The 27361-nt window shown below is 40.6% G+C and overlaps 4 protein-coding genes across 5 annotated transcripts; 2 read left to right on the top strand and 2 right to left on the bottom strand.

The window, feature by feature from the left end:
• The first annotated feature begins 549 nt into the window (after positions 1–549).
• LOC148658117 (proteasomal ATPase-associated factor 1-like) lies at positions 550–6120 on the top strand. The gene is made up of 12 exons (XM_088639105.1): positions 550–689; positions 772–812; positions 1043–1146; positions 1705–1794; positions 1994–2092; positions 2256–2406; positions 3700–3894; positions 4262–4353; positions 4655–4770; positions 4964–5046; positions 5233–5315; positions 5445–6120. The coding sequence occupies exons 1-12, from the start codon at positions 643–645 to the stop codon at positions 5520–5522; spliced, it is 1179 nt and encodes a 392-aa protein (XP_088495231.1). The 5' UTR covers positions 550–642; the 3' UTR covers positions 5523–6120.
• Positions 6121–7381: 1261 nt separating this feature from the next.
• Positions 7382–11738, top strand: dnajb13 (DnaJ heat shock protein family (Hsp40) member B13). Its single transcript, XM_088639102.1, has 8 exons — positions 7382–7613; positions 7713–7816; positions 8561–8722; positions 8862–9019; positions 10000–10113; positions 10443–10556; positions 10646–10722; positions 11516–11738. Exons 1-8 carry the CDS (start codon positions 7546–7548, stop codon positions 11667–11669), a joined length of 951 nt encoding a protein of 316 aa, XP_088495228.1. The 5' UTR covers positions 7382–7545; the 3' UTR covers positions 11670–11738.
• Positions 11739–12354: 616 nt separating this feature from the next.
• Positions 12355–18031, bottom strand: LOC148658115 (dicarboxylate carrier UCP2-like). The gene is made up of 8 exons (XM_088639103.1): positions 17874–18031; positions 17443–17593; positions 16005–16210; positions 15266–15476; positions 13961–14158; positions 13544–13645; positions 13274–13454; positions 12355–12797 (listed from the first exon to the last, which is right to left on the bottom strand). Exons 3-8 carry the CDS (start codon positions 16128–16130, stop codon positions 12683–12685), a joined length of 933 nt encoding a protein of 310 aa, XP_088495229.1. The 5' UTR covers positions 16131–16210; positions 17443–17593; positions 17874–18031; the 3' UTR covers positions 12355–12682.
• A 2505-nt stretch (positions 18032–20536) lies between these two features.
• On the bottom strand, positions 20537–24633 carry LOC148658114 (dicarboxylate carrier UCP2-like). 2 transcript variants are annotated; one of them, XM_088639101.1, is made up of 8 exons: positions 24431–24633; positions 23834–23971; positions 23460–23667; positions 22848–23055; positions 22199–22396; positions 21978–22079; positions 21508–21688; positions 20537–20859 (listed from the first exon to the last, which is right to left on the bottom strand). In XM_088639101.1, the coding sequence occupies exons 3-8, from the start codon at positions 23583–23585 to the stop codon at positions 20745–20747; spliced, it is 930 nt and encodes a 309-aa protein (XP_088495227.1). In that variant the 5' UTR covers positions 23586–23667; positions 23834–23971; positions 24431–24633; the 3' UTR covers positions 20537–20744. The 2 variants fall into 2 exon arrangements, with proteins under 2 accessions (XP_088495227.1, XP_088495226.1); XM_088639100.1 differs by lacking the exons at positions 23834–23971; positions 24431–24633 and having other exon boundaries at positions 23460–23725.
• Positions 24634–27361: the final 2728 nt, after the last annotated feature.

Here is a 27361-nt window from a genome sequence, read left to right as displayed (position 1 = left end):
ACTTTGTTTTTTACTCGGTAAAGACAAAATTGCTTTTAGGACTGAATTTCAGAATATAATAGATATCGTTCAGGTAGGTAGCTGCGTCAGCATGCATAGTGAAGAAGGCTTCACAGCCGAAACGTTGCGTTTTCTCTCTTCTCTTTTCAGCATGGAATAAACCTATTACTTGTTCCTGATAGATATCTATCATTTGTATATTGAGAGAGGAGGAAACGTAGTGCTGGGGGGGGGAGTAAAATAAATCACTGTACATTTTCTGCGTTTATTTTTTTTTGCTGAAGGTTACTCGAATATTGAACAAGATGTGTGGAGTTGTGGCCAGGTCCCTGTTCTTACAGCTGAAAGCCACATACCAAACTTTTGTCGTACCCTTGATCAAGGTACTTTACCACTACACGCTCTTGTCCGCATAGTTGTAGAAATCGGTGCCAACATTTCTGAAGGTTAGGGTTTGAATGCGACTTAAAAAGCCTCGACTCTTTAAGGTCTCTACAACCAAGTACAGACCACAGTTTCCCCTATTGTTGACACAGAAACTCCCCGTTGCTATGGGGGAAAGGAGGCATTGCCGTATGTATTTACGACACTGACGTGACGAACATTTTCCGACACGCCCGTTCGCAGTAAGGTAGCAAGAAGATGGAAGCGAGGATTGTGCTGCAAAGTGACTGGTCAGAGGTATTAAGGTAATCTTTTAATCCGAAAGAATGTGAACAAGAAACACGTTTACGCAATTATATCTTGTTGGATTTGTGTGTATTCTAACAGAGAGAACGAAGGAGAAGTGTGGGTCTGCTGCAAAATAACAGGTAAGAAGTTCTACCTAAATGTCGCAATGCTTATAGCTACTGTAAAGAAATAGTTACTGTGGTTTAACCTGTTATGTCTAGCGATTGCATGGGTCAGAACCCGCAACATTCAGGTAGAATTAAAATTGCTTAACAATGTTTTGTTTCGCAACAGCTGTTTTCTGTTCTGATTTTCTTCACAGAGAAAAGGAATACATCGCCAGTACTCATTTAGACATGTTTTTCTTTAGGAAAACCAACCGTATACGGCACACTGAAATGTCAAGGCGTGAGTTACGACGGAATACCTGAAGTCACCGCTTCTGAAGAGTTTGAAGTGCTTGAAGTTTCTAAGGTGGATACAATTTATTGCCAGTAAAACAATTTCAGTTAACCAAACTAAAACTCTGCGTGATGTTCCAAATACTCCTTAATTATTCCCGTCGTTTGAGCATTATTGTAGTTTATGAGCAGCGTTTGGGGAAGATTATTTTGAAAAAGGTGATTAAATACACTTACTTGTCTAAGGGATTTGAAAATTAACAAGAAGATCTAATTATTTGAAAAAGTCTTCATTTTTGCAGCTATCTGTGTAGTAATGTGTGTATTCGCAATGTTAAATAAGATATTACCTCATAGAAATACTTTCCCCATCTTATTTATTTAAAAAGTAAACTCTTACACAAGTAACATGTAATTTATTCATTTTTTACCGTTCCTTTCCCAAGCAGTGTGTGCAAGTCTGTAGATTTAACTTTTTAATTTTGGCACAAAATTATACTTATAATACAGCATTTTAAGGAAACACACCTTGAGACTGGGAAAGTTCATTGATATTTAATGTTTCTATATTGCCACTAGTCTATTAAAAGTACCTTTGTTTGATGAATATTTTTTTTGTTTTTGTTTTTAGAAAAGTATCCATGTAACCTGTCCAGCTGGGAACACATCATCAAAGTTCCTTGCACCACACACAACGTTTGCTGGAATTCATGACAAGAGTGTAAGTATGCACAGATACATTTCAGTTAATTCTTTCTTTATTTGGACCTTTTTTCTTCTTTCCAGCATTTTCATTATCTTTTTTTGTTGTTGTTGTTGTTGGTCCTTGCAACCAGTTTGCCCCCTTGTTTAAGTCTGGGCTCAGGCTAACCACTGGAGCAATGTTAGTAGTGTTTGGATGTCTGTGTTTCTTTGTACAGGTAACATGCTTGGACATCTCGTGTGGTGGAGGTCTTGGTGTGTCCACCAGCACAGACGGCACAATGAAGATCTGGAACTGCACAAATGGCGACAGAAGGGTAAAGTGGAAGATCTGAAACTGAGTAGACTTTGTGGTTAGTGTAATATGAAGAATCTGCCAAAAAGTTCAGATGTTGATGTTTCTTATCTTTTCTGAGAAGACTGGTGACTCGTGCTGCCCCGCCCTGTTAGAAGGTCTCTGTGTGTGTTTTTCTTTGCCAGAGGGATCTGATTGGTCACGTGTACGAAGTGAACTGCTGCCGGTTTTTCCCCTCTGGCATGGTGGTTCTTAGCGGCGGTATGGACGCCCAAGTCAAAATCTGGTCCTGTGAGGACGGGACCTGTCCTGTGACATTTAAAGGACACAAAGGAGGTAAGTGGAATGGTCCCGAAGTGCTGTAATACAGTACATGCTGCTGCTTCTGTCTGCTTTGGTCATGTCTTTCATAAGCACTGCCGAACACTGTCACATTGTTCTTAACAGGAACACTGTCTTTCACTGACAAAAAAAAAAAAAACGTTTTGGCATCAGATCCCCTTCCAACACTTGTTGAAAATCAGATCCGGAACATATGCATTTATTGTATCGTATACCTCACAGATTTCTGTAGTGTAGTAACATATTGAACTATTACTGTGCTTGAGGTGGGTAGCTGCGTCAGCATGCGTAGGCTGCAAAGGAACAAGTAATAGGTTTATTCCATGCTGAAAAAAAGAAGAAAGAGAACACAACGTTTCGGCCGTGGAGCCTTCTTCAGGTGTGCAAAATTATACTTATAATACAGCGATACAAAGAAACACAGACATCCAAACACTACTAACATTGCTCCAGTGGTTAGCCTGAGCCCAGACTTAAACAAGGGGGCAAACTGTGTGCAAGGACCAACAACAACAAAAAAAAGATAATGAAAATGCATTATCTTCAGGTGGACACCTGAAGAAGGCACCACGGCCGAAACGTTGTGTTCTCTTTCTTCTTTTTTTCAGCATGGAATAAACCTATTACTTGTTCCTATAACTGTGCTTGATCTCTATGGAGAATAAATTTCTTGGGGATGTTCGCGCCAACCTATAAGATACAATATCATAATATTTAGTGTGATTTCTCAGAACTTTGTCTTGTATTAAAGCAGCTGTGTTTTACACACAAAAGTTACAATACATACTAACATTACTACATAACAAACACCTGTGCATACATACATACATTAATTTCATAACACTCCTGCAGGAATCCACACAAGCACACCAGAACCTGTAAATGTACTCCCCACATTATTACACATTACCCCTACACTTTGTCTATAATGCACTGAGAGCACTTGCTCATGAATCATTGCTTTTTTTGTGAACTTGTTTATTGATTGGGTACTTTGATTCAGGATAGGAAAAAAGAATTAAAAAAGCCAAACAATTGTACTGAATTCACAGAACATAAATCTTACTGCAGACGCCTGGGCTAAACTACCTGTAATGTGTGCCTACTTTAGAGAACCACTCAAATGAAGGATTCCCCCAGATCTGGAAATTTAATTCTGTAAATCTGGTGATCATGTTATTTGCTTTTTGAACCAGATCTAACATCCTGAGGATCTAAGTTGGCAAATGACACAGGCATCACTGCTTTCCTTCAATTTAAATGTTATGTGTCTGCTGCTTTCCCAAGGTATTCTTGATACTGCCATTGTGGACCGTGGGCGGAATGTAATATCTTGCTCGCGGGACGGCACTGCCCGCCTGTGGGATTGTGGGAAATCGGCATGCCTGGCAGTGGTGGCTGACTGTGGTGCTCCTGTCAATGGCTGCAGTGTTGGAACCGCTGACAACAGTATAAACCTGGGGACACCAGAGCAGCCCACCAGTAAGTCAAGAGCTTTCCTTACATTTAAAATTCATAGGCTAGTATTAAGAAAAACAAACAATGAAATGTATAAATATTTAACTTGACATTCTCCCACAACTTGAGATCAGATGATTGTATTTTGGTGTAGATCTCTGTGGCAAACATATTTAAGACTGCAAATCGGCCAAGGTGTAAGTGGGTCAATATGTACCTCCTGAACCCTTTTTGGTTGTTGTGTGACACTGCATGTAAAGAAAGGCTTGTCTGATTTTAACAGAATCAAATAAACAGCGGCTAAACATAACCGTTTGCCTGCGCTGCTGCAGTAGAAGAGTACTGGGTGACGGCACTGTCGGTGACTGAAGGGGTTAAATGTCTCTGGCAGGTGATCGAGAAATAGGAACACAGGACAAACTGCTGCTCCTGGCTCGAGAAGATAACAAATTCCAAGGTGTGGGTCTTCAAAGCAGACAGCCTGTAAGTGCAGATATATTTTAATTTGCTATTTACAAAAATACAAAATATAAATGGAAAAAACAGGCGTGTATGTGGAAATAAATCAGACTTCTGCAGGCCATTTAAGATTATTTTGACTGCATGTCTTTGGAATCTGGCAAGAGAGTCCACAAATGCCAAAAGGTATTTCGTTTAGCTAGTTAATATATGCCTTTCTTTGTTTCAGGGAGTTATGTACAGTATAACATTTTATTTTCAACTATTCCTATGCTAATATTGGTATCCCGATTATTTTTGTCATAGTTCTGTTTAAAATTCCCAGGTATTCATGTTTGATGGAGCAGATGCCTTCAACTGCTGTACGTTCCTCTCTTGCGTGTCCTTAGTTGCGGGAACACAGGATGGGAAGATCTACAAATTAGATGCAAGATGTTTAAGGTACATCTTTAACCTCTGGAATTTGCAATTCTAAAATCTGTACTACATTAAAATGCACTATGTGGGATCTGATTTTTTTTTCTAAAATTCCTTGTTCCTTTAGTATATTGGTTAAGCCAAAATTCAACAATTTATTACTTTTCATTGACAAATTTAACTGGAAAAGATTCCGCTTTCACTGGTTTCTTTGCAGATCCCCTGTGCAGGTAATTCATAGATCTGGAGCTCCTGTCCATTCCTTAGTGCCATTCAGAGAAGGATTTATAGTTACCCAAGGTATGTGAGTCTTAATTTAAAACATCTAAATGTTAAACCTGTGTTGAGATTAAGGGCTTTGAAGTATTTAGATGTTAGTATCTTTGATACTTTTTCAAAGTGTTATAGAAGTAGGTGGAAGTCGGAAAATACAAATGCAAAACCATAATGTTCAGAGACAACATTCTCCTTGTGTATTTCTCACAGGTGACGGAAGCTGTTTTATGATTCAGCAGGATCTTGATCATGCCATTGAGTTAACAGGACCTGAAGCAGATCCAGTCTACAAGGTAAGCTGTTTTTAAGATGCTTTCAAATTATACTGGATGTATGGGCTCAGTCATTTTTTTTTTTTCCCATCAGCTTTCAAATGGTAAATCAGTGACGCTTTGAGATGACGACTTTTCATTTCCTTGTAGGCAACTTCATGGGGAAAAAGTGTCTTCACGTGCTGCAGAGATGGACTTGTGAGGAAGTACCAGCTCTCTAATCTGTGATTGCTCTTCCATCAGAAGGGGGTTGGCCAACCTTGGCTCTGGAAGGCCACAGTGTAGCAAGCCGCGTGGGTGACCTTTGGATCACTTCTTCCTCAGCTCTATTTTGTTTCAAAAGGACTGAGTTTTGAACACTTAAGCAGCTGGTGTGTGTGTTGACATAGTGTAGTGGTTATCCAAAGTGGAACTCCCTTTATCGCTCAAGGGAACACAATCTGCCACTCATGGTTTAATTAAACAAATTAATTGACTTCATTGACTCGTTTGTTCCACGTCTTTACAAATGGGATGATCTGAAGGTGACCTTATAAAAGCAGTTAGATTGTGGCTTGTCCAGGACCAGGGCAGGCTACCCCAGCTCTAGAAGAAATAGACCAAGGACAACCATGGTTGAATGTGCCACGAACATCCCTGAGACTGGGCTTACAGTATTGCTAAGTTTTCATTTAGGAGTGGCTTGTTTAGTAGGGGGTTGAAACAATGCTCAGTTTTATAAGATGAAATGCTAGGTATTTCCTGCTGTTGTTAAGGGTAGTAATTCACGTTGCTGCACCTGTTGTAATGAAAAAATATGTAAATAAAATACCTATCCTCAGAAAAACAGCAAGTTGTGTTTTTTGTAATGTAAACCAATCTTCAAGAATTTGGGAAATATGGATTGAAAAAACCTGAGAGATGGGTCTGTTGCACCAAACAGTCTATTGTAAGATAATGGAACTTTCCTAATTGTTAGCATATGAGAAAATGCAATAGTCTAGTACAGTACCCCTGTCGTTGTTTGGTGATCAAAAACGGGAATTAGCCAACAGCTATATCACCCTGTGACTTGCAACTGGCAACCCACTGAAGCTCTGCAGGTGTGAGTATGGCCAGTAGGTGGGAGACCTCCTGGGAAAAACTTAAAGTTGCTGCTGGAAAAGGTGTTAGTGGGACCAGTTGGGGGTGTTCATCCTGTGGTCTATGTGGGTCCTAATGCCTCAGTATAGCGATGGGGAGGCTATACTGTAAAAAAAGGCACTGTCCTTCGATGAGACATAAATCCAAGGTCCTGATGCTCCAATAAAAAAATCCCAAGGCATTTCTTGAAAAGAGTAGGGATGATAGCCCCGATGTCCTGACCAAATATTCCCCAGGTCTTTACCTGTCATGGCCTCCTAATAATCCTTATTTATGAATTGGCTTCATCACTCTGTTCTCCTCCTCACTGATAGCTGGTGTGTACTGGTGCACTTTGGCTGCTGTTGCATCATCCAGGTGGGTGATACATTACCTCCAAACACATTGAGGGGAGTGTCCAGGAATTATTTTAATATAATTATGCTTTCATTAAAACTAGAATATACAACGTCCCCATTCAGCCACTGACAGCTGGGCATTGCCAGTAAGAATGGAGCACGAGGCTGAAGAGCATGCTGGGGTGCACATATAAACATTTGTTTTAGAGGTGGGAGGAAACCGAGGCATCTGGCAAACCTCACGCAACCTTGGGGAGAACACGCAAACACTGCACAGAACATGCTGCATTGCAGAATGGGACCCCGGCCTACCACCACCCCTACAGCCTCTTTATGTTCATAAACTACTTAATTCTGAAAAGGCTGGTGCATTATGCTTTATGAAGAAAAGTAAATACCCCGTCTCCTGATGTGAGACTCGTACTTTGCAAACTAATCATTTGAGATTGCAATCGTGATCAATCTTTTAATGCCATGAACATACTTTAAGTGAACATTTCTAACCTAAACTTGGTGAGGTAATCAAGAACATCCTACAATAGTCCTCTTTCACTCTCTCCAGGTCGATCGCCAAACGAGTCAGTACAGCAGTCACAGGAATCTCCCAGAAACCCCCGCGGAGCTGACTGCGTCCTTAACAACCGAGCCTAGAAACCGAGCGATACCCACTGGACTGTGGCTGATCATTTTAAAGAGTTTCAATAAATGCAACATAAAAAATAATTAAATCATATATTTGTGCAGACACGTTTTTTTTTGCTAGGAATTGATTATCCATTTTTCTGTTTATCATGGGCCGGGACTATTATGCAATTTTAGAAATAACGAGGAGCGCAACCGACAAAGACATAAAAAAATCGTAAGTACAAATATACTTCGTGTGAGTCAGCTTGTGCATGATTTAATTGGAAAACCTTAATCATCTGGCGTTTAATTTGTTTTTATTCGATTCCTTTAGGTATCGAAGACTTGCGTTGAAGTATCACCCTTACACAAACAGCGAGCTTGGTGCCCCTGAAAAATTCAATCAACTTGCAGAAGCTTACGATGTCTTAAGTGACTGTGAGTAACTTTTCTGTCCTGCAGTCGACGGGATAATTAATTATTTGTACGATTACTTCGCAGTGCTGAAATGTTTATATGCTCGTGTTTGGTCGAATATCACAAAGTTATGGTTTGTGATAGTTAATTTTACACTGCGATTAAAATGATACACATACGCGACTCTATTTAACCAGACAGGAAACGTTTCTGAACAAATATTTGCTAATAATCGAGTGAGGGAATTATTTGCAGGAGTGATTCCTACGTTGCCAACGGACTTCATTCAAGTACTTTCACAAAAGAGAATTTACCTAACTCCTTCATACAATGGGACATATATAAAATACATTTACCAGCTAAAGCATTAAATATTTTAACTACTAGGATACTGGCTTTGCTTGAGGAGAGGCAAGTTTCCTCAATTTACGGAGGAAAATATGAGTAAAACAAAGACGAGTTTGCTTTCAGTACGGAATTCAGACATCACTAATGGAGAAGTGACTTCTCCCTGTAGTAATATTGAGACATCGTACCTATACAGTCAGAAACTACCTGGTTGCATCATGGTATTTTCCAGACTGATTTTAGTAGAAGTCCACTCTTTCCCGCACATTTTCTTCCTAGTAGAAAAAAAGCATCTTCCCTCGTTTTGTTTATACCTTGTAATATCATGAAATTGATACTTGTAAGGGCTTTGAATAACTGGCACCAGTGTGTGCCCCCTCATCGTAGCAGACTCCTGTGATGTCATTTCACCCACAGCTCGGAAGAAGGCTACCTACGACAAGTTTGGAGAGGAGGGCCTGAAAGGCGGCATCCCTCCAGAGTTTGGGGGCAGTGGAGCCTGGACCACGGGGTACACCTACCATGGCAACGCGGATAAGGTTTTTAGGGAATTTTTCGGAGGAGACAATCCATTTTCTGGTGAGAAACTGAGGTAGCACTTTAATTCATGAAATTCAAAATGGCCAAATTGTCATTTGGCTGTGCACTTTGCACATGCAGGGGACCCTGTATCCTTCTATTTTGTTGTGCATGTGTGCCTGCCTTCTTTTCCCTCCAGATTTCTACACAGAAGATGGCGGGGAGGTGAACACGGGTTTCGGGGGCTTGAGGGGTCGCGGTGTGAAAAAGCAGGACCCTCCGATTGAGAGAGACCTCTACCTCTCTCTGGAAGACCTGTTCTATGGATGCACGAAGAAGATCAAAATATCCCGACGGGTAAGAATGGGCGGAGAACTGGGGTAGGGGAAGAAGTGAACAGTCTATGCTTTTGTCCATCTCTAGGGCTGAGGTTTCAGCTGAACTACAATATTCTACACATGGAACGTTTGTTTGTTTGTTTGTTTGTTTGTTTGTTTGTTTGTTTGTTTGAATGGGTAGAGGTGATTTCTAGCAATTCCTCTCTCTTTCACGATATTGAATGGGAAATATAGTTTACCTATCCATCCATTTTCTAACAGTTCTATGCAAGACAGGATCACAGGGGAGCCTATCCCAGCAAACAGTGGACGTAAGGCAGGGTACATCCTGGACTGGAAGCCAGTACAACACTGAGCACACGGACACAAACACACACAGTCACACCAGGGCCAGTTTTCCCACAAGCCATTTAACTTACCAGTATGTCTTCGGACTGTGGGAGGAAACCAGAACACCCACGAGAAATCTACGTGAACATGAGTAGAACCCGTAGGATATCAATAAAAATGTTAGGACTGTGAACTAAACCACTATTCTAATTTGTATTAAATTTGGCCTGTCAAGAACATAAGTAGTAGGAGCCCCATCACAAATGACATTTCCAGAGAATTAGATTACTTTTTGAATATAAATTCAATATTATTTGTCTTTGTAGTATGTTTGTAGTCTACATTATTCCCCTTAGAAAATATTGTGTGTCAAGAGATATAATGGGAATTTTCTGTGTGTTTGCATAAAGAGTAGTCTAAGGGAAACATATCTATTTATTTGTATAACCCCCAAAATAGAACTTGAATTGTTTTCTAATCTTAAAATACATATTTTAAATATGTCTCATAATATTGGATAAATGTAACTTTTTATAACAGATAAATAAACACTTGCAGGAAAAACCCTTTTTAAAGTACATTTGACATGATGGGCATTACACCAAAATGTTTCAAGAACCATTTCAAAATCGATTTCATGCATGAAGAGTTTTTATTGTTTTGAACCAGGTTATGAATGAAGATGGCCACACCTCAAGCATCAAAGACAAGATTTTAACCATTGACGTCAAACCAGGCTGGAAGGAAGGGATGACGATTACATTCACCAAAGAAGGAGACCAAGTAAAAGAACAACAAAAAAAAGATATTTCATGGAAATTTATGATCTCCACAAATCGGTTGAATGTGGAAAAGTGTGCTACTTTGGTTCTTGAAAATGACTAAACAGTATTTTTGTCTAAACAAGTCCAAATCCAAAACATTTTGTTACTAGAGAACCAATTTAGTCAACAAATCAAAAGTCAATATGGCATTTTAATGATAGATGTTATCAGTCAAAATATATATGTATTTTCTTTGTAAACTTTCTTTACAGCTGTAACAAGTTCAATTTCATCATGATTAGTAAGTCTATGCATGGCCGGTTTAGGGTTTTTTTTCTTTTGTTAAAGGGACCTAACAACATTCCCGCTGACATTGTCTTTGTTGTGAAAGAGAAGAAACATCCACGGTTTTCCAGACACCAGGATGACCTGATCTATACATCACATATACACCTAGAGAAGGTTAGTCAAGCTACATTTATTTCCTGGGGCCGTGCATGTCTCTGGTATTCTTTATTTCATGGTTTTCCACTTCATCTCCTCCTTCACAGGCTTTGATAGGCTGTGCTGTTGACGTGGAGACACTAGATGGCAGGCTCATCAACATTCCTATTAACGACATTGTTCAGTGAGTCTGGCTTTCAGTGCTATTTGTTTTCAACAGTATGTGGTAGAAATTGTCCGAGGTTCATTTAGGTACATTTAGCTTAGCAAAACTAAGGATTGTTCTGATAAATACATTAAGACAGTGCATAATTTATAGTTCATATGTAAAAGACAATGTAACTTTTTTTGAATGAATATATTCAGTATATTCCAGTAGCTATATCACCCTGCAGCTCTCAACTGGCAGCCTACTGAAGCGAAGCAGGGTTGAGCCTGGACAGTACCTGGATGGGACACCTCCTGGCAAGCTATGGTTGCTGCTGGAAGAGGTGTTAGTGGGACCAGTGGGGGGTGGCCCAGCCTGCAGTTTGTGTGGGTCCTAATGCCCCAGTATAGTGGCGGGGACTATACTGTAGTGGGCGCCGTCTTTCGGATGGGACGTTAAACCGAGGTCCTGACTCTCAGTGGTCATTAAAGATCCCCGGGCATTTCTCGAGTAGAGTAGGGAGTTATCCCAGTGTCCGGGTGAAATTCCCCCCTCGGCCTTTACCTCTAAATTGTCCCCAAGTATGATTGGCTTGCATTTGCCCTTTGATGGACTGGTGTCCTGTCCAGGGGGTACCCTGTCTTGTGCTCGTTGCTTGCCGGGTAGACTCCAGCGTCCCATGACAGTGTATGGTATATAGCAGTTTGGTAAACGCCATGACACTGACATTCTACAGTTACAGATTTAACACCTGATTTGTTGCAGAAGGACTTTTGTTAACCCTGTGAAGTTGTGATCAAGAATTCATATCCCTCTCCTTCTCTCCTAGCCCGAAGTATACAAAAGTGGTGCCAAGTGAAGGAATGCCCTTAACCAAGAACCCCAGCCTGAGAGGCAATCTCGTTATTCAGTTTGAAATTCATTTTCCTGAAAAGCTCTCACCTGAAAAGAAGGGGCTCATAAAACAAGCCCTTACCATTTGAATAATGTATTAATGCCTTCATATGAATTTGCTTCCATGATTTCTACCAATAACATATTTTCTAATATAATACCATAGTGTTCTGTCATATTTACTTTACTTCTACACTACCACTGACAAATTGCCAAAACAGTTTTACATTAATATGTAAGAATTATCTTCAGTCACCTGTTTATTATTACTCTATTTGTACTTTCCTAAAGTATTACACTTTCATTTGTATTTACAAAAGCCTGCTTCCAGTTACATTGTATCAATCATATGAATTAGACCTGAGTGTAGATTAAGTATAAGTGTGTGTAATCTGCTATGATAGTGTTTTTGTCTTGGCAATATGTTTTCTTCCTACTTTTCAACTGTATTTTATTAGATGTACTTTATCCTGATTATGAAATTATGATGTCAGCCTTTTCATTACCAGTTTATAACCTGTTCACATATTCAAAATAACATCTGTGAAATTGATTAATACATTTGTACTACTAGTATTGAAAAGGGTGTGTATTTTAATCACATTTTCTCCTGAGATTTATATATGAGTCTAAGTGAGAGCAAGCCCTTGTTTATAATTTGCAGCTATGTGGTTTATTCTGTGATGTGGTTATTCTAAAGTATGGTTAGTCCTGTTAGCAATTCGTCAGTCACATAGTACAGGTAAAAGATTTTCAAAAACTGAAAGATTGATATCAGTGTGATGTTTTTCTTTATTTTGCTTGATGCATTGAACATAGTTACAAGAACAAAAGAGGAAGAACACTCCAGCAACATGAATGAGATAGTGTGGGAATTTATCTAATAAAGGCTTCCTACTTGGTTTAAAACAAAGAAAGGTCTTACAAGTGAGATCATTATCTAATCAGGGTCTAATTAAGAAAAAACACCAGCATTTACTTCGTAGGCATAAAGCTCTGGATGTTAAACTGATATGTAAGAGACAGAAAGCTACAAAGCTACAGTACAAACAAATGTAAACCAAACACTACAGCAAGAAGCACTGTGGCACTACAGCGGCGTTCACAGAGGAGATGCCCAGTTGTGGCGAGCTGCCATCATTGCTCGTTTCAGCTGCTCATAGGTGACAAACATCACCACATTCCAGGAGCCCAGACGGAGGAAAGAAGGCATGAACCTGACGGCATATAAATAAAATTAGTGGGGAAATGTGAAGATGTTAAAGGCTCAAATTTAAACTGAAAAGTTCCTATACATTAAATAACCCCCTGGCCTCTTTGAGACACTTAAAAACAGTTGGTAATATGAGAAGACGTGTCATGTAGTTTATTAACTAATTTCAAGCACATATTCTTTTCACCAAAAGAATTAGAAAGGCTAGTCAACTGAGAACAAAATCTTATTACATTTATAATAGATGATTCTCTTTATCTAATTCATCAACTCAGGAGGGCACCTCTGTTTATGTAACAGTTTTTCTGGAGCAGTCTGAAGTGAGGTACTTTGGTCAAGGATACAACAGCATACCCCAGCCTGGGATTTGAACCTACAACCTTCAAGTTATAAGGCCAGAGCCATAACCACTGTATTATTTAGCAAAAAAAAACCAAAAATAAATGTTATCATTTTCTCAAGAGATAATTGTATATTTACCCTTTATAGAAAGCCATGGGCCCCTCCTTTGTCAACATGGTGAGTGCACAATACAAGGCACTGCGGTACTGGCCAAGAGCAGAGTTCATATATCTTGTTTTCACTACATCCACAGGGGAAGCAATCACAGTAGTGCAGAAACCCGCACCGAAAGCAGAGGTGAAGTGGCAAGGAAGGTTGTCTGTAGAACAAAATATGAGAGAGTTATACTTAAATACACTGAAGCCTTAGCAAGTCAACTGCCATTCCAGATTAAGGACATTCACATACCAGACATCGAGGTGTGTCTCAGGAGAGCATCTTTGATGAGATCATAGGTCACTAATTCAGTGCAGTTTACAATGGCATTGCGGGCAATATTGGGTGCAGTTCCTGTGGATCAAACAACACAATATTTGAAATCAATACTTTGATTACCGAGGGACTGTAGAGCAGAGGATGTAATGGCTGAAATGATCTTTCAATAAAGTTTAAAATTAAGAACACAAAAGAAAAGCCATTGGTAGCAAGGTGTGAAAACAAGAGGAAAAATTGAACTCATGCTACCACACCCTGTGTATTTACAATAATATCTTGAAAAGTGCTTTCAACCACCGGACCCAACTGAAAATGCTGCTTCTCCCATCTGCTACTTTTATTTGCTGCTCCATCTTCACTGCAGTGATGAAAATAAAATACCCCCCACACCTTTCCACAGTCCTTTCACTCCCTCCTCCTTGGCAATGGTCCTGTAGGCATGCATGGTTCCCTGGTATCGCCTGTTGCCGTTTCCCACACTGGCCTGGGCCTGGAATCGCACCTTCACCACATCTGTGGGCTGAGCCACAGCCACAGCCAAGGCCCCGGTGGTGCAGCCAGCCAGCAAACGGCTGCCAATCCCAGCATCTTGAGACCCGAGCAAGAGAGAAACCTTGTCATTCCCTCCGGCATTCTTGAAGGGGAGCAGGTTATTCATCTCCGTAACTTAAATCAACTCAATGATGGTATCGCAACATTTTCTGAATTACGCACAAAATCGGGACGTCTGTGAAAGTACTGTATGGCCGCCGTGGTGTCGCAAACCACTGGTCTCGCCACGGGCGAGAGCGAGAGTTCACCCAAATTGAGACGTGAAGCGGCCCTTCCTGCTCACTAGTCACTGTGATGACTAGTGTAATGGGATGTACGAGCAAATAAGTACAGGTTGTGCTGCCGGCATTTCACCGCAGAAATGTTCCAACATGACCTGCATTCAGAGTTAACAAGCAAGTCGTATTTGTCGGCAAAACCGCCTGGAAGTCGAGAGCGTTATTTCTATTGGATTAAAAGAGATGTATTCACAAGACTGCTTCTTTACAATGCAATAAGGCCGCTTCACATGACTAAATTTGTTGCCTCGTTCTAAATCACAGAACACAGTGCTGCGCCTACCTGGAAATTTAGTTTATTTTGAAATGTAAATTCTAGGTTTTACACGTTATTGAGTACATTTTACTTTCATTGTGGTTAGAAATGCACTCGTTGAAATATAAATATATATAATCACCAATTTCTAAAGAGATGGAAGAATTCTACCATGGTAAATTAAACACCTGATTTGTTGAATAAAATAACTGAGAAGTCATTTAGAGCTAAATCATAAGCAATCCTTCAGCCCTCAAGGATCAGAGGTATCTTAATTAAATAGATTACTTGCTTAATCAATAGCTAAAAATAGTTGCAAAACTTGAAAAAACTGGCAACAGACGAGACTAACTGGACTGAGACTCTCCAGGACCAGGTTTGGAGAATCGTGATCTAAGCGGGTGGAATTAGATTCAACATGGTGTTGAAATTTCAGTACAATTTCTTTCTTTCGCGAATAAATTATACACAACTGGGTGTGAATCAATCACAGATCCAACAGTTCAGACTCTTAGCTTTTTACTGAGGTGAATGGTCTCTAAAATATTCAGAGAAGTATATTTAATGCTGCCATGCGTAAATGCTGTAAAGGGATGTGCTTTAACATACGCTCAGCTCCTTTGGTGTAGAACTGCTTGACAGAGTCATAGAGTCCGATCCGGACTGAGGCAAAGCTCATCTGGCGCTGGAGCCCGGCCACCAGCCCGTTGTACAGACTCCTGGGCCCCTCTGTCCTCACCATGGTGGTGATGGTGCCAAACACGCCACTGTATTTGACGGATTTGACATTGGGACAGGTGGCTTTGGATTCTCCTTGGATCTGCACAGGACAAAAGGGGGATGAAGAGGCTTTACAGTCACGGGAAGGGTGGGCAGGGCACAGACCCAGGTCACTAACAGCTCACGGCTCATGGTCCTCTGCTTCGCACTGCTAGGCATCTGAGTCTACTAGTGAGGAGTCAAGAGAGATACACAGAGAGAGACTATCAGTAAGTGCACGGATCCCAGGGACATCTTCAATTTTCAAAGATCAGGTTCACTTCAGATCAAATCCATATGTGGCACCAACAGCGGGAACTAAAACTGACGGGAATTACACAACCATCTATCCGGTGAGAGCTGCAACACAGCAAAACTGGATTCACCTTAAAATCTAGGACTTTGCTCCTGGTCTGGATACAGAAGCCACGCGGGACTATGAAAAGTTTTGCTGCAACTTTCTGGAATGTCAAATCTAGGCAAATTAAAGCCCCAGGAGGGGAAGAAACTGGCCAGACTTGGGACTCAGTGTGCTTGCTCATACAGTAAACAGAGAGACAGGCACGCTGACGTCATCAGCTCGGCCTACCTGGAGCCTGACTTTAGCCGTGTCGAGGGGGAAGGTGAAAAGATCGGCAATGCAGGCCGCAGTCCCTGCACCAACGAACTTCACGGCTGCGGTAGGGGGGACGTCTGCAGGCCCGAATCCAACCATTTTCGCGGAGATAATGGGAGATCAATGAATGGACGACGAAGAGGTGGTGTGAAAACAAGGCAGATGAACTCTGGCCCCTTCTGAAATGGGAGAAATCAGTCGGATGAAAAACACATGCCATGAAATTTGCAGCACATACCAAAAGCTCCAGCAGCCTGCATTAATTTCTTCAAACTTGACATGCTGGACTCTCTGAACTTCAAAGGAAGCAACCATCAAGTTTAAATGATGTATCCTCTCAGATTAGAGATACATTTAACATCAGAAGGTTATTCTTCATAATGTGTATTATGCACCTTCTCTGTATCACTTAGTAGACATGTGGTCTACTCTACTCTTGAATTCCAGTTCAAGACAATTTTACTTGAAATACAATTGCACTCCTCCCTAGAGCACGTCTACGTCCGCGTTTTGGACTGAAAAGTTATAATTTTATAATACAGTGGCTTATTTTAAAGCCGTTGAAACTCGGGTGTGGCCATGCTGTCTCAGTCCGAGCAGCGTTATCTTCACAAAACCGCACGATGTTCCGCTTTGGGAAGAGGGTGCGGGGAACATATTGTTCTGCTTCAGCGACTCTGGTCTAAGTCCTGTTTGACGCACTTGTCAGCGGAACTCGTACCTATTGGCCCCTGCCTGTTGCTAAGCGTACGCAATAGGCAGACGCAGCAGGAGCTAACAAAGGCATTGCTGTGTCAGAGCACTTATTTGCATGCTTAGGTGAAAAAAAATGTGTTGTTTCAGTCCATGTACAGCAGATCTTTGCCGCAGCGTGAAACATTTAACTTTTTGGGTCACTCCGCGGTAGCAGTCAAGAGTAAGAACGCCGAAGGATACAAATTCACGTCTCAAGCAGCGTGTTTGGAGGGATTAATAAGACTTTCAAAACGTTCCCAATTAGTGTAGCTGATACCTTTATTCAAAACATACTGTAATAATGGTTTAAATAAATACAAAAAGTGCATTGTGCTTGTATTGGAAATAGATCACAGCTGTTTGTTTCTTCCAGTACAACGTTTTTATTTGACTTGTTATAGGGTACAAAACAGGAGGATTTTATGACCTGTATATTTTTATTTTAATTGTATTTCTCTAAATTTTTTAAATTGTAAAGCTTTTCTTTACAAACCACATAAAAGACATGTATGTATACGTTTAGATTTTGATAATTGCTTACGGATCTCTGTGGATTTCCGTCCCGTGGGATATTTAAATAATGAATCCTATATGAGTCTCTTTCAAACTAGGAGTTGCAGTGTCCGCCTAAAGTAACTGAAATCAACAGGTTTAATGTTCGTGTTTTATACCTTACCTTTTGTCAAGTAACCCAGGATGGCGCAGTTGATCAGGATTCTCTAAAGGTATCCCTCTCGTTGAAATTACTTTCAACTATTATCTGGGTCCCTTGTTGTTCCATAGAAAAAATTCCCAAAACTAAACTCGCAAAAAGCATAATCCAAATTCTGAAAAAAAAGAGTAACATCAACAATTATTAGTATTAACCACAATCTTGATAATGAAATTGCCGGATACCAATTCGTATATTTTATTCACAGGGAGAAATGTTTAACACGTTATATTTTTTCAAGATTTAACAATCCAAAGGCAACATTATTTAACTGTATTTAAAGTCTTATCGTTTTTTGTCTTTTTTATTTACATAAACGACAACAATCGAAACTATCTCCACGTTGTGCGATACTGTAACCTAGCCTAACCTACCGGTACGCTTTGAAAAGTTACCTTAAAATCAAACGTGAAAGGTTTAGTTTAGAAGGTGAAATCGATGGCTTCTTCTGTCGAGATGAGATGATGGACGATGGACACAGACGTTCCCCCGAGAAGAAAGCTTCCTGTTCTGGTAGCTTTCACAATGGGATGCTGAACTTGAAGGTGGTTTTATAGTCTCCCGGCCGCTGTCTCGCTGACGTCACTGAAGGAGAAGTGAAAGTCTGCGCAGAAATGTTCCAGGAAGGAGTTCGCCTCGCTGCGATAACACACAGCTCTCGCATAATCATACATCAATGTCGGCTCGACTTGAACTCGAAAATTGCCCGGAGTTTTTTTTTTTTGTGTCTGTTTCATCCTATCTCCTGGGAGCCCTTTGCTCTTCCTTTGACGCTATAACTGTTAAATAGGACTTTCTTTATGGTCACTCAGGGGTTTTTACAGTACCCGGATACTGTCTGCTACCCGTGTTTGAAATGCAGTAAAAGTCTTGAGTTGTTAGGAAACAATGTCGCTAACAAAGGACTGGAAAAAAAAAAGTTGGTTAGCCTTCCTTTCGACTCGAATCCGTTGTACAGAATGCAAAGGACTGCAACTAACAAACGCCAGTATACAGTATGACTGAAAAGCTCTAAATTTGTGAATTAGCAACTTTAAACGCACTATAGGGCACTGAGGCCTAACAATGCATCATGCATTTGAATTAATCCTAAATTAAAAATAAATTTGGGTAGTCTCTCAGCAGTTCAGGTATTGCTAGACTCTTTTTAAAAAAAAACTAATTTCAACAATATCAAATTATTCACTTATATACGAGAGATGGTACACTAATATATAGCACATTCTGCATTTGCATTGTTTTTAGAACTGAAAAATCAATTAAATTTTATATTAATATGCCACTATATAACATACATGCACAGTGTATACACTGCTCATACTGACAATATGCATTTCTGCAATGTAGCCCTAATGTTTTGTATCTGGTTTGCAGTTCAGAGGGGGGGCTCAGCTGAAGTAAATGAGAGTGTGCCTATGAGCCAGATGTCCTTGGCTGTAGCCTTGGGCTGTCTGGCCAAGTCAAGCAGTTCTGTGCTCCGGGTCTGAAATTGAGTGAAATAGCCCGGGGTGCCAAAATTCTCACTTCTTGTGAAACTTGCCATTTCAGTTTAAGTCCTAAGCTTGTCATTGATCAAGTGTTGCCAGCTGACTTGAAAGCGTTTTGTTTTTTATGTTCTGAAATGCTAATAAATACCTGAAACCAGTCTGTGTGTCGTAGCTTAACTGGATAAGGTGATGTTAAGCCCCCAACTCCATATGTAAGTACTGCCACTTTCTCAGCTAATCGTAGGCTTGATTGACTGGTCCTGCCCTTATGTACTGCGGCATATTAGCAGCCAAAAATGCCGAGCCAGCCACTGCAGATGGGCAAATGTGCTACAGTTCACTCTCTCTCTCAACGATGCTTTGTCCCGCTTGCATGACACCTAATACAAACGTGCTGTTGTTCACTGTCTCTTTCAATGATGCCTCCTCATACCTAGCTGGCTTGCAGGTGAGTTTACTTCTGACATTCACTGGTAACCAATCATACGTCACTACATGGACAGCAAGTCAATTATTGCTCATGCCATAGACTCAAAATATGGTTCAGCTACATATACACTTAATTTGAGCTTAATTTGGATTTTGCAAGACATGCATTAGTTGCATGACAACTAATACTGTTTGCAGAGCCGATTCCAGTTTTTATGAAGCGGAGAATGCTTTGTGTGTCCCACCAATTTCAAATTAAGCATTCACGGACATGGAGAGAATTGTTTTTTTATTAGTGATCCTCAGCAAATCCTGTGCTGGAAACTAATTTTTTTTTAGCTCGTCAAGCAGTTTGTGTCAAAGTTGAGAGATTCATTAGTTTTATTCTGCTTTGTTATACAGTGAAAAAATATTTTGACAACTGCCTTTCCACCCCGTAGCGTCACCTTCTTACATCTCAAACGCTATGTAAGGCTATTGCCTCGTCAGTCCTGGGGTGATCACACCCAAAGGAAAGCCAGGTTGCTGCTGTAAGTGTTATTGGTGGACCAGTAGGTGGCACCCCTGCACCCGGATTAGAATGTCCAACCCAAAGCCTTAGAGTGGTGACAGGGAACACTGTTCCTGGGAACTCTGAAAGGTTTCTTCTTTGGATGAGATATTAAAACCAAGATCCTGGTTACTTAGACATTACAGATCCCTTTGGCACTGGTCGAAAGAGTAGGGGCGTTAACGCCTGGTGTCTCGGCAAAATTCAGTTCTGGGCTTGAACAGTCTGTCCTTCCTAAACCTTCTCCTTAATTCAGAAACCTCTCATTCCTATGTTTGACCTGCTGGCACATAAAGGCTGAAGTGGGCCCCCCTCCATATCTGAAAACTCTGTATTCCACTGGAATGAAAAGCTGCAAATATTATCACCATTCTTATTATTTCTTCTTTTCCTCTTGTGCCATCCACCATCAACGAAATGTTCCTCACCCATCATTTTGTCTCATTCAGTTGGGCTCGGCTGGCATTCCTGGGGTTGAGCAAATGATTCATAAAAATGTGCTAAGGAGCTACACTGCTATTTGTAGCTCAGCAGTACAATGTCTAGACACTGGGGTTTTTTCCTTTCATCTTTTGAAGCAGAAGAGACTGGCAGATTTTGGAAGATTTATTATACAGTAAATAAGTAGAAAACACCAATATATACAAAGAACATGTTTCAAATACATCGACCAGCGATGGAACAAACAATGTCTGGTACTTCTGTACTTCTATTTGTACACCTTAGCAACCAATCACACCAATGTAAACATTTTCCCCTTACTATATTCTTGTTCAGTGATTCCAGAAAGGAAAATCGGTTCAAACTGGAGATTCCCATGACTGCTGGGCTCTCGTTACAGCTCGTTTGATTTGCTCATAGGAAACAAACATCACAATATTCCAGGATCCCAGGCGCAGAAAGGAAGGCATGAACCTAGACAAGGATAATTAAATTAAAAAAAAAGTTTTAGTAGTGTACATAGTTTTGAAGAGATACTGACAAAAATGCCCATTTTTGGCAGGCTTTTTTAACTGAAAGCCATCGTGCTTCTTACAACATGCAGAAAAATTATAACTAGGTGTCAACAATAGCAAATATCTCTTTTGCATAACCGACTACCACCTTAGGATGCTGCAATTTGGCTTTAAAACCGAATACTATAATAAACACATGCATTGGATCCACATACATCTCTGGGCTAGATTCATAGGACAAGATTAGCAAGACTCCTAGACCTGTGTACCCTGAAATGACATTAGCCCAAGGTTAACGCTAATCAGGGTCTGCAGAGCAGTCACTTATGTAACCATGTCGGAATTGCCGGTCAGAGGCCTGACCTAGGGCTTCTTTTCATTCTTTCCGAGATATACTGAGTCTGCCATCGCTTCCCTTCCCCCACTAGTGAGGCAGCTTCTTGGAAACATGGGAGGAGGGGTGTGTGCGGTGGTAGACAAAGTGAAGGAGATGAGAAATTCCAGAAACTGAAAGACGGGCTCTGGTTTGTTCCAGGTTTCTGCCCACTGGAGAACTACCGTGCACCGGTCTGCACCGAAGGTTTTCTCTCTCATCTCAGGTACCTACCCCTTGTAGAAAGCTGCGGGTCCTTCTTTAGTGAGCATAGTGATGGCACAGTTTAGAGCGCTGCTGTACTGTCCAGAGGTGGAGTTCATGAAGCGCGTCTTCACCACATCCACCGGGGACGCCACGATGGTTGTACAGAAACCAGCCCCAAAAGCAGCAGTGAAGTGACAAGGCAAGTTATCTGTAACACAAAACATCAAATTGTACTGGCTGATAGACATTGGCGCTTATCTGCAGATCAGAGAATGCTTGGGAATCAGCCGGGGAAAGTAAGCTGAATGAATTGTACAATGTTCTTGTCATCTTTCTTAAAGATGTCTTAGCATGAACAACTCATTTTTCGTTCTTGCCTTTCTTACTGTGTGTGGTGAGTGCAACTATAACGTGTTACAAACTTTGTGAGCTCAAATGACCTTTTCCCAGGCAACGAGTTTAAAGATTAAAGCAGGAGCTCACTTTACGTTTCTTACCTGTCATGAGGTCATATTTCAAGATGAGCTCTTTGATGATGTCATAAGTCACCAGCTCTGCACAGTTCACAATGGCATTACGGGTAATGTTAGGGAAGGTTCCTAACAGGGAAAGAGAGAGTGAGAACAAGTGTCAATAATGTCAATAAAACCCTCTTAGGTCTGGAATTGTAAAACATACAAGTAGTGAACACTTGTCCTCTGTTTTGAGAATCCCTGACCTTTCCACAAGCCTCTGACACCTTCATCCTTGGCAATGGTCTTGTAGGCTCCCATGGTGCTGCTGTATCTCCTGATGCCATCTGCCAGCCTGGCCTGGGCTTGAAACCGCACTTTGACCACGTCGGTGGGCTGAGCAAAAGCCACTGCCATGGCCCCTGTGGTGCAGCCCGCAAGCAGTCGGCTGAGAATACCCGCCTCTGAGGAGAGAATCCACCAGTGAGAGTCTGCAGATCTGAGTCAGGTTTAATACTGCAGCAAAGCGTCTGTATCAAAAGGATGCTTTGACCATGTTGAGGTCACAACAGTATGATAGATTCATCTCTCACATCCTGAGCAACCTGCAAACTATATTATTATTAATATGCATAATAACATTCATTTTTTGGCTTTGGGTGGATCTCTGTACTGTATGTTCAAGCTGGGTTGCCATTCAATGCTGTACAGATGTTCCATTTCGAGGTAGGTTAAGTACTTTTTTCAGACCTTAATTGGTTTAGTATTAATTAGAAGCACTCCTCCTTTCATCTGGTAAAGACCCCAGGCAGATGGAGGTTTGGTAGAGTCTTCACTATTCCTCACTGAGGCACATATTTCTGAATCGCTTGCGGGACTTGTTTATACGGAGCGCAAGTGTGTGTAAAGACTCACGCTCAGATCCTCTGGTGTAGAACTGCTTCATGGAATCATAGAGTCCGATCCGGACCGAGGCAAAGCTCATCTGGCGCTGGAGTCCGGCCACCAGCCCGTTGTACAGACTGCTGGGCCCCTCTGTCCTCACCATGGTGGTGATGGTGCCGAACACGCCCCTGTACTTCATCGCCTTGCTGCTATCCAGACTCCTGGATTCTCCTTGGATCTGAAAACAACACCAACCTAGTTTAAAAACAGATTCCAGAATTGTCGCTGAAGGCCTTGTTTGCAGGGCCCTGCCGTGTGTCTGAAGTTAAGAAGGAGCCTTGACACAGTCTGCAATCATAAACTAATATTATGAAAAACATAAAGCTACTGGATGCCACAGTAGAGCCAGTCTCTAAACATTATAAGCAGCAGTTTAACAGACTTAGCAAGGTAAATTATAATACTGGACACCTCTTTTCCATTTTATGATGTTGTGCTTTACCACAATTCCCTCTTTTTTATTATGCTTTTACTGTGATTTCAATGTTCTTTGGTACACTTTTGTTTTCTGTTACTATGGTATACAACAACAACAACAACTACTACTATTTGGGAATTCTAAAGTAATTCCTCCTGTCCCACCTGAAGCCTGACTTTGGCTGTATCTAAGGGAAAGGTGACCAGATCAGCAAAGCAGGCAGCTGTTCCAGCTCCAAAGAATTTGACGGTGGCTGTGGGGGCCAGGTCTGTGGTCTTCACTCTGACCATCCTCACGCAAGGCCTGTGGATATCGCAGGGGAGCTCTGTTTCTTCTGAAGTGAATGGAGGATATACTCGGCCCTCTTCCAACCTGAGGATAATAGCCGAAAAACAAGACATTCTTGTGTTATTCTGATAACTGAAGCTGGATAAAACTTTTCCTGTTTTTTTTTCTGGACTTGCAAGGCTCTCCAAAAAATGTCAGTCTGCTAGGATTAAACACTATTAAACACAAACACAACCATGTTTTCTGTTACCTGGACAGAAAGAGATGCTTCTGCGAAGTTCACGTTTCAGGCAGAGGAAAATGTCTCCCTTGAATGTGTTTACCTTTTGTGTTGCATAGAGTCATACAACAGCCAAAGGTATAGCTCCTCAGCAGCATAACACACCTCCTACAACATAATACAGCAGCGTTATGTTGTGAGATGCATGTTAGGGATTTCAGGAATTTACTTCCCTGTACTAAAACTTCCGAGTGGTGATTCTGTTTGATTTGTATTGGAAAATATTACAACTTTTAATAAGCATGCACCAGGTAAATATTAATAAAAGTTGCTTGAACTGGATGCATTCAATAACCTGTCCAGTGTTGAACCTTCAGCACACCAGTAAAGCAAGTAAGCCAAACACTTATCACTTATACTTATTCTGAATCAATGAACAGAAGGCAAATCCCCAAAAGATATTTTCTGAGGAAGGTGCTTTTCAATTTCATTTTTAAAGCACTACTATCTTCTCATTCCCTGTTAAATCACTCTCACTGATTCACAACCACCTGAAAAGCCTTCTCAATCGTTAATAAAAATAATGTGTAATTGAAGATTCCATTAAAAATACATTAATATATTTACCTGATAGAAATAAGTGATTTTAATCCAGTGCACCAAAATGAAGATTCAACATGCAATATTCCAGACAGTGGTTTTCCATCAGTGGCAGTCTGTCCACTAGTGTCCCTTCAAACTGCCTTTAATCTGCAAAGAACCGTTCTATTTATACCAGCATCTTCTCTGAAGTGCTATTGGTATTAGGTTTCAGGACATGACAACAATTGCCTAACAGCGGGGACATTGCCGAATGTCACTTGCAAATCGGTGCAGTTTTGTTTCCAAAGTGGTGTAGAAATTACCTGCAGCCCCGCAAAACCATGTAGTGATGTAACCAAATGAACCCATCAAACTATAAATATTCCTAAAGGGTGGGATTATACTGAGATACCGCCTAAAAGAGTGTTTTGCAATAAATTAAATAAGATCACAACCAGTCCTTCCAGTCCAGTAACGAGAATGGGAGGTGTTCGGTATTCCTGCAGTCTACTTTTGCTAAACGATTCTGAAAATCTTGACATGATCTGCAGAAATGGCACAGAAAAATCACTTAAAAACATTTTAAACTCAGATTTGTAGTTTTTCACCAGTTCTCATGGTTTTGGATAGATGGATCATAGATGGATATCTCTTGGTGGCAAGTAACAAGTTTTGTTGAAGGGTGCAGTCTGCAGCTTCTCAGGGGAATACTGAATTGGACTCTGGTAAACTGATGTTAATAGGGTGAAAAGTAAGCAATGAGAATATCACACTTACAGTCATCATTTTCCGCAGATTCCTTTGATTTTATACGATTAATCAAATGTGCAGAATTGTTATGAAAAACTGCTGGACTGGTCTACTACACTTTCTATTCGAGTAGAATATTGTGCAAATACAGATCATTCGATGTGGCACCTCGTTAAATCCTACGATGAGTATTTTAAGAAGTAAACCCGGATTGCAGAATGATACAATAGCAGAATCACTTAAAAGTCTTGCAATTAACGTATCTCGAGAACCTGGTACATGTATGGTGAGGTGTGTGCACATTATTGTGTTTGGATCTCCGTTTGTCGGAAAAAGCTACAGGAAGGTATGCAGCCCGGGGGCTCGTCTGGGATAAACAGTCCTAGTGGTTAAGATTTCATTCGGGGAAGTACATGACGTTCCCAGCAGCTGGCTGTGTACAGTACTAAATTCATGGCGGGTGACACCTGTTGTGGCCGCCACAGAACTGGCTTCTCTCTGTGTGTGTTTTTTTAATGTCCTAGTGTACTGTAATGTATACGAGACATCGCAGATTCACAAGACATCCAGTCTTTTTCTAGCTGGTTTTCAAACACCCCAAAATTGCAGAATGGTTGATATTGTGGAAACTAAGACAAAACATCAATTTTTCCAATTACATATTCATTACAAACACTTAATAAAGTAATACTGATATCTTGACAATGCAGACCAACGAGACATTAGTTTCTGAAGTGCACTGTTACTTTTGGAAGTAGCTGTGGGCTACTAAAATATTAATATTCCCTGTATTGTGTATCAATATCCAAGATATGGAGCGAATCTGGATTAACTCACAGATTAGAGGGGCTGTTTTAAATTTCACATCTGACCAAACCAATTTTCCATAACACCCAGAACAAGGTTCAGCACTGGTACACATTTATAGATGGTCTTACTTGGAAAACCACTTCATTTCAATGAAAGGAAATAGAAAAGCTGCTGTACGCAAAATAAAGTCATATATTTAACCGAGTAAAAGATTAAAAACCCTTCTTTTGTAATACGTCTACAGATGATGAAACAGTCTCGCATAAAACGCTCTACTGTCTGTTTCTTTGAAGTAGCACTTTCCCTTCGACCCTGAAAGGAATTTTACTTCATTAATACGGAGGTTAGGAAACTCCAACCATTTAGCCAATCCATACACAATTTACAGGAGGTGTGTTACCATCTGTATGCAATTCTGGAGTTGTGAAAGCATCTGGTTCCAGAAATAAGCGTTGGTGAGCATGTTAGAACCATATGAGCGTACGTAAGTACTTGCATACATTTTGCCTCATGGCTTGAGACCCTGGAGTTCTTCAACGGATTTTGGTCATTCTGCTTCTAAGTATTTCACTACATATTCAATCAACGTTGGGATAAAATCCAAACAAAAAAAAGATACAAAAGTACAATTTCCTACTATCTTCAAAATAATCTGTAGAACAACAAATGAAAATACCAATGAACATGATTTAGATTTTGGACTACAGAAATGCAGCAAATCTGACATTACAATCACACTTGTGTATTCTAGTATACTAGAAATGTAAATAAATGCATTCTGATAATAAGAACATTTTACAGAATACCCCCCAGATTGTTTTTTTTTAGGCTTTCACAAACTGCACGGAATAGCTTAAAATGAACACCAATTACAACACTCCCTACGATAGATGAGCTGATTTCCAGGATGTGATACCTCTCATGTCCACGTACTTCAATAACAGTAACAATGATTCATTTTTAATTATGATGAGACTCAACGAGACTTTACAAAGTGCAACAAAGCAAAACATATATTTCCAGCATCCCTCGCATTAAAAAGCACAGTTTGTACTGTTTAGATCGTGGGTGTTTCAGGGTGAGTTTCAGTGTATAACAGTGTGGAGACTTGTGATGTTGACTACTGGATGAGAAGACAGTCAAACCACTCTGTTTACAGCTTAACCTGGATTGAAACGTGAAAAAAAGGCCAAATTACACGAAAGACTACTTCTGAATTCCTTAAGTGCTTGTTTTTCTCTCTGTGGCAAGCTGTGACGAACGTAACTTTGTTTGCATTCATGGACTGAATACAAACAAAGAGAAATATCAGTGCATGAAATTCCTTGAACTGTAGATATCTGGAAGTTACATCTTGATGATCACATACATACATGTTTGTTAACATGGAGTCAGATTTCAGACTGTGTAACTCCT

Source organism: Lepisosteus platostomus, chromosome 7, assembly GCF_059453375.1.
Source record: "Lepisosteus platostomus isolate fLepPlt1 chromosome 7, fLepPlt1.hap1, whole genome shotgun sequence".
Taxonomy (NCBI): domain Eukaryota; kingdom Metazoa; phylum Chordata; class Actinopteri; order Semionotiformes; family Lepisosteidae; genus Lepisosteus; species Lepisosteus platostomus.
Note: the sequence above shows the minus strand (reverse complement) of the source record. Positions and strands in the feature narration are given on the sequence as shown.

What these genes read in the sequence shown, in the direction of transcription:
- LOC148658117 (XM_088639105.1), top strand. Translation starts at nt 643, where the DNA reads ATGGAAGCGAGGATTGTGCTGCAAAGTGACTGGTCAGAGGTATTAAG. An exon ending in TTAGATGCAAGATGTTTAAG is followed by an intron (nt 4,771 to 4,963) that starts GTACATCTTTAA and finishes GTTTCTTTGCAG; the next exon opens with ATCCCCTGTGCAGGTAATTC. An exon ending in AAGCAGATCCAGTCTACAAG is followed by an intron (nt 5,316 to 5,444) that starts GTAAGCTGTTTT and finishes ATTTCCTTGTAG; the next exon opens with GCAACTTCATGGGGAAAAAG.
- dnajb13 (XM_088639102.1), top strand. Translation starts at nt 7,546, where the DNA reads ATGGGCCGGGACTATTATGCAATTTTAGAAATAACGAGGAGCGCAACC. An exon ending in AGGAGACAATCCATTTTCTG is followed by an intron (nt 8,723 to 8,861) that starts GTGAGAAACTGA and finishes TTTTCCCTCCAG; the next exon opens with ATTTCTACACAGAAGATGGC. An exon ending in AGATCAAAATATCCCGACGG is followed by an intron (nt 9,020 to 9,999) that starts GTAAGAATGGGC and finishes GTTTTGAACCAG; the next exon opens with GTTATGAATGAAGATGGCCA.
- LOC148658115 (XM_088639103.1), bottom strand. Translation starts at nt 16,130, where the DNA reads ATGGTTGGATTCGGGCCTGCAGACGTCCCCCCTACCGCAGCCGTGAAG. An exon ending in CTACACCAAAGGAGCTGAGC is followed by an intron (nt 14,159 to 15,265) that starts GTATGTTAAAGC and finishes TCGGGTCTCAAG; the next exon opens with ATGCTGGGATTGGCAGCCGT. An exon ending in GAGACACACCTCGATGTCTG is followed by an intron (nt 13,455 to 13,543) that starts GTATGTGAATGT and finishes TTTGTTCTACAG; the next exon opens with ACAACCTTCCTTGCCACTTC.
- LOC148658114 (XM_088639100.1), bottom strand. Translation starts at nt 23,696, where the DNA reads ATGTCTTGTTTTTCGGCTATTATCCTCAGGTTGGAAGAGGGCCGAGTA. An exon ending in CTACACCAGAGGATCTGAGC is followed by an intron (nt 22,397 to 22,847) that starts GTGAGTCTTTAC and finishes TTCTCTCCTCAG; the next exon opens with AGGCGGGTATTCTCAGCCGA. An exon ending in TGTCAGAGGCTTGTGGAAAG is followed by an intron (nt 22,080 to 22,198) that starts GTCAGGGATTCT and finishes TTTCCCTGTTAG; the next exon opens with GAACCTTCCCTAACATTACC.